Below are 11,533 nucleotides of genomic sequence, written 5' to 3'. Positions count from 1 at the left end.
TCAGTTGGTTAAGCATCTGACTTGCTCTCAGGTCATGATCTCACAGCTCATGAGTTTGAGCCCCATGTCGGGCTCTGTGCTGACAGCTCAAAGCCTGGAACCTGCTTCAGATTCTGTGTCTCCCTCTCTCTCTCTGCCCCTCCCTGCTCGTGCGTGCTCTCTTTCTCTCTCTCAAAAATAAATCAACATTAAACAATTATTTTTAAAAGAGGGGAGGGATAGAAGAGAGAGAGAAGCAGGGGGGATTGAGAGAAAGAGAAAGACAAAGCGGGAAGGAAGAAAGAAGGGAGATCCCACCAGTGACTTAATTCCTTAATACGAACCTGTGGACCCAGCTATGTGTAAAGGGAGATTTATGCCTTGACCATTCCAGTTAAGGAAGTATATACACCTTCCCTTTGTCTTTCCTTTTTCTTCAAGTCCTTAGGTTCCTCAAATGAAGATCCATGACCCGAAAAAGATTAGAAACCATCACAATTGGGACATTTATTAGAGATGGAGTGAACCCACTTCAGAAAGAAACAAAGTTTATTTGATGAATATAAATAAGGCGATCAGCACAAAGTACTTCTCATACACATGATAACAAATTTATGAACTGTACATACCTTGTACGTTGTTGTACTTCTACTAGACACGAAGTTACAATGACTGGCTAATACATGCCCACTGGTAGTTTCTGAGGGTTCCTTAGTTTTATTTATTGTTTTCATAGCAAAGTCCATAATCACATGGTCAATATTCACAACCCACATGCCACTCACTTGAAGAAAAATTACAAGAAGCACTATCAAACAAGGGTCTCTGGGAATTAGATACATTGACCCCTGGCAGCATTCAAACGTCACTCTACACGAAAACATCTCAGGTAGAGCTTATGACAACACATTGGAGGTCTCATCAGAAACACTGTTTAAAAAGTAAATTGAAACCCACTTTCAAATGAAAGCTGACACGCTTTTAACGTGCATACTGGATACACAAAAATCAGTAAATACAAAATTGAGACTGTGCATCAAAATCAAATGGGGTATAAAGTACAAGCCTGCTTTCACACAAAGCGAGAAGACCAACTTCTCCTAAATGTCAGCCTCACCTTTTTTTTTTCCCAACTTCGTTACGATTGGAGGGGTACCTGCTAACGTTTGCGCAAAGGAAAGATCTTCCCGACATCACAGTGTTTGCTGTAAACCCAGAGACTATTATTTAAGATGTGTAAAGGGAATTTTTTGGTAACCCCCCCCCCCCCGCCAACATCAGAGAATAGTACATGAGATGGGAAAAGATGCTATGTTAGACAGAATTTAATTTTTAAGGGACTAAAGAAGATGCCCCCAATGGCTAAGATTGATAATACTTTAAACCAACAAAAGTGGGGCAAAAAATTGATCCCCCAAACAAGAGCTGTGACAAAATTGGCACATACTTAGAAAGAGCTAAGTATACAAGGTTGGTTGCTTTTTCTGCTTTGAGGACCCTAATTCCCCTCGTGGATTTCGTGCTACTTCAAGTATTCAGCTGCAGAGTTCAGGTCAGGCTCTGGCTGTAGGGGGCATGGGGGCCGCCTACCCCAGGACACCCAAATTGTTCATGGGGACGCGTTTGTGGCCTGGGTTTGCAGTGCGACCTGAGGTCAAAATGTGCTGTATGTGCTTGCAAAGAACTCTGCTCGTTTCTCCAATGGAAACCTAAATCCCTTTGATAGTTAAACGACAAACTTTTTAAACGTGAATGTATTTGGATTGTTTATGCAACACGAAAGCTTTACATAGTTCGCTATACTTACTGACGACAAGAACAAAGCCAGAAGCGAGAAACCTGCTTGAATATATTACTCCTAATGCACCAAGGATGAACAGTGCAAGTCAGACACAGATTCATCTTCCTCGACAAATAAGGTGTCTGCCTTTTAAATACCTCAATGGCTCACGGGAGAGGTCCAGAGTTAATTGCACCAACACTTTGAAAAGTAATAATAACGACTAAATGCAATGCAAGACTTCAGGAACACCTGTGTAGAATCCTTTCCACAGCAGCAAAGAAAGACAACTGTATTTATTAAGGCCACTCATGCTTAACTTCACTGTTTATCCTTTTAAGAATGCAGATTTTCACTGCCCACTTGCATACGTGTGGAAGGGTTTCTTCCATTGACGAGAAAGTGGATCGATAATGAGAGTTGCACATATTTGCCAGACTGGTCATGAGTTTTATGAAGTTATAACAACTTTAGTTATTTTTTAATCTTCAGAGGAAGCAGTAGGAGTTAAGTTCTCCTTAGTACCATGTCACTGTATGTAAAAGACCTTAAAATTTGGTCTCTTTCCCTGGCATGTGCTTTAAATAATGACGCTGTACCCACAGACATGTTGTGTAGAGCTATATACAGATACACAGCTTTTGTGATTATTCCTCATTCATCAATGTTTTCGTGTTTGATGCTGAAAATGCTTTGGAATCCATGTTGGAGACATTTTTTAAAAAATGAGAAATGACCCTTCAAGCTTATGCTGTTTGCACAGCACTTGGATCTTGAAATGTGAATGAGTCCCAGCTTCTTCATGGAGACCTGCGTGTACGGGAATGGGAAGAGTCGGAGGCTCGGGCTCAGCCCAGCCATGAGATGTGTGGAACACGCGGAATAGAAATATGTAGGTGCCTCAGGCTTTTGCCACTCTCCAGTACAAAGACAGGGTAGATAAAATCATGAGTGATCAATCTGGATGCGCCATGCATTGTCAGAGACACACACCATGTTCTCATAAGGCGATTTCTTGGCAAGTATTAGTGGTTTAAAAAATTGATTTCATTTCCAACCTGGCCCAGAGGTAACTACTGGTTACACCATCAAAACGTGGTTCTTCAAACAGCAGATTAAAGAAATAGAGGAGGGTAAAGGCTCGCCATTTCTGGTGTTTTGGTTTCTTTGTCAAACACTCCATGCATCTTGGTATACAAACACTGCCAACACCACTCACACACAGAATTTACACTTTTTGATAATCGAATGCATTAGGACATGACCACTTAGGCTGAACCGGCAGAAAACCTGGAGATGAAGCTAGTTGTCCAACAGAAGCTGACTCCACGGTTAAAATCCCATGGAGTTCAAATTTATCCAACGATGTTTAAGTAACATAAATAAAATTGATCAAATAATGACATTCAGAAGAGACGATCACATTTTAAATGCCCAAATCCTGACAAAAAAGGAGGATCTGTCATTTTTCTCCTCTTCCTCCTTCTTCCTGTCCAACATATCTAAATCCATGAGAAATGACATGAGATAATGAAGGAAATATCAAGTCGAACAGAACTGTGCACCATAATGGAAATGAAAGCTTCTCTTCCGGTCCTGATGAGCATTCCAGGTGGTGACGGCCAGCGACGTGAGCCACGCTGCAGTAGGTGATCAGAATGTTGCTGCAGAGCTGCGTTTCCCCTTTAGTCTGCTCTTCTGATAGCTGCGACGAGAAAGCACACGACTTAGCAGGGGAAGCAATTGCCATTGGTCCAGGAGAGAATCCTGGCCGGAGTTCCCATACTCACCCCCGCACTGACCCTCCACTATTCTCTTTGGTTGTGGTTGGCTGGGATGGGGAAGAGGGCAATGGGGAGGAAGCACAGAGGCAGGACAAACTGAACATGAAGTTATATCATCCGAGGGAAGGCCTCTTTCAAAATATGTCACATCCAGGTATAGATGTCTCTTGATCGGGCAAAAAGAAACTGAAATTGAAAGGAAAGATACAAAAATGTTCCAGTGATGATTTCTATGTGATCAGACATGTGTTCATTTTTTTCTCTCTCCACTTTTCTACAATGAGTATGGTTCTTAAGTTAGTTTTAGCTTGGCTTTATAGGGATAAGAGAGTTGAAGATGGTAAGACACCAGAAAACCTAACATTTGCTTATAAACCATCTGAGAGCAACGATTCAAACACATACTGGCCCTGGCAAGCCCATTCCTAGGTATGAATGCAGAAGAATGGAAAACAGGGACTCAAACAGATACTTGGCCACAAATGTTCACCGCAACATTGTTCACAACAAACAGGTAGAAACAAATCCTAAGGGTCTACCAGCACATGGATGGATAAACACACGTGGTGCATACATACAGTGGAATAGTACTCAGCCCTAGAAAGAAATGAAGTTCTGATTCATGCTACAATATGAATGACATTCGAAGATACCATGGCAGTGAAATAAGTGAATAGGCCAGACACCAAAGGACAAATACTGCATGATTCTGCTTACATGAGCTATCCAGAGTAGACAAATTTATAGACACATAAAATAGATTAGAGGCTTGCCAGGGGCTGGAGGGAGAGGGGGGAGGAGTTACAGCTTAGGAGGTACAGTTAAGCAATCGTTTGGGATAGTGAGAAAGTTCTAGAAATGGATAGTAGTGGTTGTATAACCCTGTGTATGCACTATATGCCATGGAATTAAACTTAAATTATACGTTTATGTTGGTTAAAATGGTACCTTTTAATGTATATTTTACCACAACAAAAACATACTTAAAAAAGGACATTGATATCTCGTTAGAGAGAGAACAAAACAAAGCTGGCCTTCATCCCAGCCTGCGATGGCGTGTGTGTGTGTGTGTGTGTGTGTGTGTGTGTACTCGACCCTACACATAAATGTAACAGTCATCCGTCTGCATACTTCATGACCTGGGGATATGCAGGAGCACCCTAAATGTCCTCACTGCCCCAGTAAGAGGTCCTGGTGTGGAATAGAACTGTAGCCTGGGAAGAATCAGTAAAATGGGTGGGAAGAGAGGACCAGCCCATATGACCCTTCAAATGCTGACTTTCTTCCCCGCTGATGCTCATTATCATTCACATATGGCCTCTGAATGCTTTGGGAGTTTCCGGGCACATGGTAATAGTGCAGCTATCTGGGGAATATGGCAGGGAGGGGAAAGATCAAACGCACATACACACACACACACACACACACACACACACACACACTCACACATGTGTGAGCCACTTTTTACATACAGCCTGAGCTGTCTGATTTGGTGGTTGATGCACAGAATTTCTCAAGCCACACTGACTAATGAGCATGCCAAAGATCCCAGTGTCTGTACAGGTAGGCAGTTATTTCCAGCCATCGTTAAACAGTGCAAATGAAATATGTGGCTTGGATGAACTCTGCTAATTCATACTCTGAGGAGTTTGGTGTAACCCTTCTGGTTAAGAAACTTGAATCGGGGCAAAAAAATGACTTTTGCAGAGCCAGAAAGCTAGGGAGTTCCTAGAGGAGATCATATTACTCATTCTGGCACATAAAATCTCTGCAAACTTTGTATGAAAATTGTAAGTCAGAGCACGCTTTCTGCTCTGTGAGCTGTGCATTGCTCTAATTCTTTTGTGCATTAAGCATTTCTTAATCATCCTTTTAAAGGGCTGACCAATATATTAAAAGGCCACCTGATTAAAAGGTAAAGAGAAACCCAAAGTAGTACTAAAATGCACCGGTCATATTTTACAGATGGGGAAACGAGTGAAAAATAATTACAGCGAATGCCTGATGTCCTTGATGTTTTTCCAAGATAAAGTAGCAAAGAACAATCATTTATTCAGTTGAGAGAAGGATTTCCAGCTGGGTAACAGGTCACTAGGCAGAATACAGTGCCTCACAACGGTACTGTATGAGATGCGTGTGCTGCATGCGGTGTGCGCTGTGGAAGAGGGAACTCTCAGAAAGGGTTGCTGCTCCTTCAGCCAGACAATCCATTCACGGGGGGTGGGGGTGGGGGCACCTAAATGGCTTCGAGAGAAAGACTCAGATGACATCGCCAGCAGTTGGAAATGCAGATAATCCCTTGTTGGGGGGCAAATAAGCCTATGCTTTAAAAAAACGAAAAAGAAATCCTAGCTTTCAGCATTGAGGCAACCCAGGCAGCCACCCACAGTGGGATCATCTCTGGACAGTCCTGCCTCACCTGGATGGTCACAGCAGACCCACTCTGTCCCCACACCTCTTCTCCTGAAGCACCCAACTCAGTGTTCTCATGTGCCCCCCACAGCGCTGTTTCAATAACGACATCTACTCCATCTTGCGTTTCCTGTGTACAACCTGCATTTACAACCCCCTTGCCTGCAGGATGGAGAAGAGCCTCTGGCCATGCCGGCCTGTTTCTCTGCAGCCCCACACTGCACGGGCCGCCTGTGTTGGATTTGCTTCTGCCATACGAAGCTTTCTTTCCTCCTCGTCTCACACACTTGTCTTTCCGTCCGACGCGCGTTGACATCAACCCTGGGCCTGACTAATGCCTACTTACTCTTTGGTATCAGTTTAGATGTCACCTCCTCTTTAAATTCCCGTTAGTTAACATACCATGCACTCCTGGTTAGTATGAATTTAGTTTTTTAAATACGGATTTTGTATTTATACAAATATATATTTGTGTAATATTTTCTTCATACTGGATCAAGTATATAGTATTACAATTAATTTCGATTTCAATTACAATTAATTTGATTTCTTCTTATTTTTAATGTGGCTATGAGAAAACTGAAAATAACTGGCTGGCATTATGTTTCTATCTGAATAATACTGGTCTGATCTATAAGCTGTACGAGGACAGGGGCCAGGCCACTCTTGCTCACCTAGCACCCTCTGAGCCTTGTACAGTTCATGGAACAAACTGATTCACTCCTTCACGCCACAGGTATTAGGGAGCATCCAGAGTAGGCAGAATCTCCCCACCCCCAAGCAAGATTTCCAGCCCTGATCCCGGAGACGGAGACTGTGAACATCTCACACCACGATTACACTACCTGACAGATGTAATGAAGGTCACCAATCCGCTGACTTTAAGTTAATCAAGAGGGTTGATCTGAGCAGACATGATTTAATCATAGGAACTTTAAATAGCACAGACTTTTCTCTTGTTCGTAGGGGGAGAGAAAGGGAAATCTGAAACAGGAGAGGGATTTGCAGTGCTGAGATGGAGGGAACCATGGGGCAGGGGCCCGAGAGGGTCCTGCACAGCCCACGTGCGCCCCTAGCTGACAGGCAGCAAGAGAGCTGGGCGCTTAGTCCTACAACCACAATGACATGAACTCTGTTAACAGCTTGAATGAGCCCGGAGGTGGGTGCTTCACCAGAGCTCCAGGTTAAAGTCCAGCCTGGTCAATACCTTTACTTTGGCTTTATGAGACCCTACGAGAAGGACCCAGTGGTGTGTGACTTGGCTTCTGACCTTAGAAACTGTGAATTAATAAATGAGTGCTGTTTTAGTCCCTAAGTTTGTGTTAATTTGTTATGCAGTGATAGCAAACTAACACAGCTCCTCTGTGCCAGGGGTACAATGTGCTTGGTGCCAGGGGTACAATGATAAAAAGGCCAGGGGCACCTGGGCGGCTCAGTTAAGCATCTGACTTCACCTCAGGTTGGTGAATTCAAGCCCCACATCAGGCTCTTAACTGACTCAGTGGGTTAAGCGTCTGACTTCACCTCAGGTTATGATCTGGCAGTTCGTGAGTTCAAGCCTCACGTCAGAATCTGTGCTGACAGCTCAGAGCCTGGAGCCTGCTTGAGATTCTGTGTCTCCCTCTCTCTGCCTCTCCCCTGCTAGAGCTTTGTCTCTCTCTCTCTCTCTCTCTCAAAAACACAACAAAACAAAAAACAAACACTAAACAGGACAGACAAAATCTGCACCCTCATGAAACCTGTATTTTTAGAAGTAAGACAGATAACAAATAGATACACAAATAAAAGAATTAGAATTTTAAAAAATTTGTGCCTCAAAGGAAATGAACAGGGGTCTGTGCCAGGCATGCTTAAGATTTGACTATATAACAATTAGAACATAAATGTTTTACTATGGAGAGATGTCTACAAATTTCCAGTGAAAAAAGCAGACCACGATTCTGTATGTGCAATTCAACCACATTCTTGCTGCAACGCACGCATAAACATAAACACTTGCAAATGCATATACCAGAATATCCTTAATAATTATTTCTGGGTGGTGTTTGAAAATTTTCTTCTTTAGAATTTTTGCTGTTCTTGGATTTTTAAAACCAAAGAATGTGTAACTGGCATCACAATAGAAGGCTGTTCCCATTGTGAAAAGTCTTGGCCGGGTTCTGGGGGAAGGAACCACCCCTGCGGTTGGCGTGCAGGGGTGGGGGGTTGCTGTGGGGGTGGGGCGTGCAGGCTGAGCACTGCAGTCAGATTCCGCCTCAGGACAAGCGCCCTCAGGAGAGCAGGCTATAAACGTGTGGTGTCTCACAACTATTCCTTCAGACTGTTTTTCTTTGGAATAAAGACACCTGCCCGCTTATGACTTTCTTCTCCTGCCCTTTCGGTAGTGATTTGCAGAAACTGGCTGGGAGAAAGGAGTCTTTGGTAAACACGGAGGGGTTAAAGGGGAAACTGTTTAATAACAGTAGTAAAATGCAGGCTATTTTTGACATCTGGGTTAATGTCCATTACACTCCATGTGCTTTCCAAATGTGTGCTGCGCCCCCAGGTACAAAAACAGACACCCATTCACTCGGCTTTGGATGCCCCTGACATTGCACATGGTGCCCACATAACAGCAAGGCCCTCATAGGCTAATTAACAACTGCCAAGAGAAGAGCTGCTCGCCCTGGAGGGGTGCAGGGATCCTGCAGCATAGCTCCACGAAGTGATTCTGCTCACAGGAAAACCCAATAGAGTCGTTTCTGCNAGACTCTTTTCTGCTCAAAAAAAAAAAAAAAGAGAGAGAGAGAGAGAAATCTATAACTACATCTGTGTTATTACTTAACATCTTTTAAAACTGGGTGGAATGGGTTTCCCGTTTTCCTCATGAAGATTTATTTATTATTGTTGTGATCAAAGTAGCAACAAATTATGTTAAATCATTTAATTTTCTTGATAGGAGCAACCACCTTGAAGCCATAATTCAAAAATATGAGTGGAGAGCAACATTTTACCTTGCAAGTGGCCTCCTACAGTTCCACAGGGCAATAAAATGTAACACTTGAGAGCCCAAAGGCTGCGGATGGGGGTGGGGTGGGCCCAGGGAGCCGGCAGGCAGCTCCGAATTGCAAACTGCTGTTAGGGAAGGCGGAGCTTTCTGGCCAGGGCAACTAGAGAACCCAGGGTTTGGATTTCAACTTCAGTTTCTGTGCACTGGGTGCAACTCACCCACAGTGTTTTTAAATCAAGAAAATCAGATGGATGGCAGCAAACACTGCTGTGTCTTCTTAGGACATATTTCTCTAGTTATGACTGTAGTCAGTTATGCATAGCTAATGTTCGGTGCATGCTGTTGGTCATCACGCTCTATGCTGTTGGAGAAATGATCTCAAACAAGGTGGGGAGTGCCATGGTACCAACTGGGTTGATCCGCGCCTGACACAGATAAGGAAACTGAGGCTTCCAGGGTCTCAGTGCTTTAGGTGAAATTCCCACCTTCCTGGGGTCTGATCTGAACCCACATCTTCTCGCTTCTAGAGCCCGTTCTCTTTACTACGACGCCAGAATTTTCTAAATCTTGATTCTTTGTGTTCCACCCTCCCAATTTTTGTAATCTCTTCGTAAACACCTGTCACATTTAATTAAACTTTTTCTTTAAAACTCTTTTACTTAAATTTTCTTTTAAAGAAAGACTTATTTTTATGTAAGTAAGTGCTTGTTTGCATAACTCTAAAAATTAGGGACTGTGCTCCAAGAAAAAAAAAAAAGATTTATTTGAATGCCATAATGGAGGCAGTCTTTGTCTAATACACATTATAATAATTGCACAGCTATTAAAATAAAAGTGTCCATGAAACACCTAAAGCTATCGTCTTGTGCACATGCAGGGCCCTGCCTGCCCCCAGCCCTGTCTTGGAGACCATTCCCACTTCCCGGCAGTGGCCTACAGCAAGGAGCACCTGGTGTGGGTCACTGGCTTGCACATTCTCATACTCAGGCCACCAGCCGTCCCCGGCACTGCCTCAGTTGACACGTTAGGCCAGGCTGCTGTAGGCCAGCTTTTCTCAAGGGCAGACGACAGCGGGAGTAAAAGTCAGAAATCTATCGCTCAACATCTGCGTCAGGTACTCTGTGTAAGTTTTAAAACATTGGTTGCATAGAAATGTGCTTTAGTTGTAAGTTTTCTTGAAATAATACTTTATTTAGCCTGAGAGACTGCCCAGAACCCAAAGGCCCTTGCCACCCAACTCCAGGATCTCTTGATTTGATGTCGAGGACACTTGGAGCCGGGTCATTCTTTGCCGTGGGGATGCTTCCTGTTATAGGATGCTTAGCAACAGCCCTGGCTTCTACCCACTAGATGCCAGTAGCATCACCCACTCTTCCGCTCATGACAATCAAAAATGTCTCCCAATATAGTCAATTGTCATCTAGGGAACAAATCCTTCCCCTCCCCCTTGAGAATCACTGGCCTAATCTATTGTTTTGTATTTAATGGTTGCCTGTGGTGTTTTAAATATCATTATATTTTTGTTAAAGTACTTACTGCATACCCGCATCAACGAAACTATATAAGGCATGAACAATTTTGCAGAAATAAACATCTATTCTAAGCTGCCATCACATTATTTCAGACACGGCTGCACAGATTTAAAAGTCCTGTGGAAATAGGTACAACCTAGGTAATAAAACTAATGAAAATGTACAACCTATCTGACATAAAGTAGAAATGCCACAATCCTGAGATAGCAAGACACCTAAGACACTTGCTGAGCTAAGTGAAAAGGTAAAATCTAGTTTAAATTTATAGCATTCTTTCAGTGTCCCTCTAGGAGTTTGGCATTTTGCCAGGGCTCCTTGTTAAAAATTTGTTAAACGTGTTTGGCATTAATGCAAACACAAAGTGGTCATTTGTTACAAATTCTATTGGAATGCATTCATTTAAGGCAATGAAGTAGTTACTAGAAAAGAAAAAAAATGTTCATTAAGTACATTTTAAAAATACAATGATGTATGCAGTGTGTAACTGTGGCGCCCTGGTGGCTATATAAATCGCTGACAGAATAACCACACATTGTGTTTAGTTTGAAATTGGAATCTTTTAAACATAAGTGATAGAACAAAAACTGGTTTTGTTTGTTGTCAAAACCGATGTTAGTCTTTCTTTTCTGAACTAGTTAAAATAACCAAAAGTTTGGCATACAATTTCTAACATCTCAAATCAGTGAAACGTATAGGTTAAAATAATGCTTTGGGGATCTTTGGGGGCGCTGAGAGTGACACTGGAGACAGGGACTGTTTCAACAAACAGAACGCCGTGCCCCGGAGAGAGGGAAAATGCCCGAGTCACCCTGGAGAACCCCACGCAGGGAGGGCCACTACCTCCGCGCCTGACAGTTGTCTGAGGTTATTAGGTTACCTGGAGGGAAAAACCACCGGCTTTCATCACGGAGACAATGGAATCCTATGAGCAAATATCCTAAGCCTTGTGTATAGAACTTCCACCCTGAACTGTTCACACAAAGGAATTATTGCTGAGTAATGGTAACTCCTTAGCTCCCCCACGAAACGGTTCCTGGAGCTCAGCTTTGGGAGAGAG

At 43.1% G+C, this 11,533-nt stretch overlaps 1 protein-coding gene across 1 annotated transcript in view; it reads right to left on the bottom strand.

Moving 5' to 3' along the window:
* Window positions 1-510: 510 nt before the first annotated feature.
* Window positions 511-11,533, bottom strand: part of ERC2 (ELKS/RAB6-interacting/CAST family member 2) — an 885,144-nt gene continuing 874,121 nt past the window's right edge. Inside the window, exon 16 of the mRNA XM_077776719.1 lies at window positions 511-3,464. Within this exon, the coding sequence (XP_077632845.1) occupies window positions 3,222-3,464 (243 nt within the window). The 3' untranslated portion in view covers window positions 511-3,221. The remainder of the gene's footprint in view (window positions 3,465-11,533) is intronic.

This window comes from Crocuta crocuta, unplaced genomic scaffold, assembly GCF_008692635.1.
Source record: "Crocuta crocuta isolate KB4526 unplaced genomic scaffold, BGI_CrCroc_1.0 scaffold87, whole genome shotgun sequence".
Taxonomy (NCBI): domain Eukaryota; kingdom Metazoa; phylum Chordata; class Mammalia; order Carnivora; family Hyaenidae; genus Crocuta; species Crocuta crocuta.
This window is presented reverse-complemented; position numbering and strand designations above follow the sequence as displayed.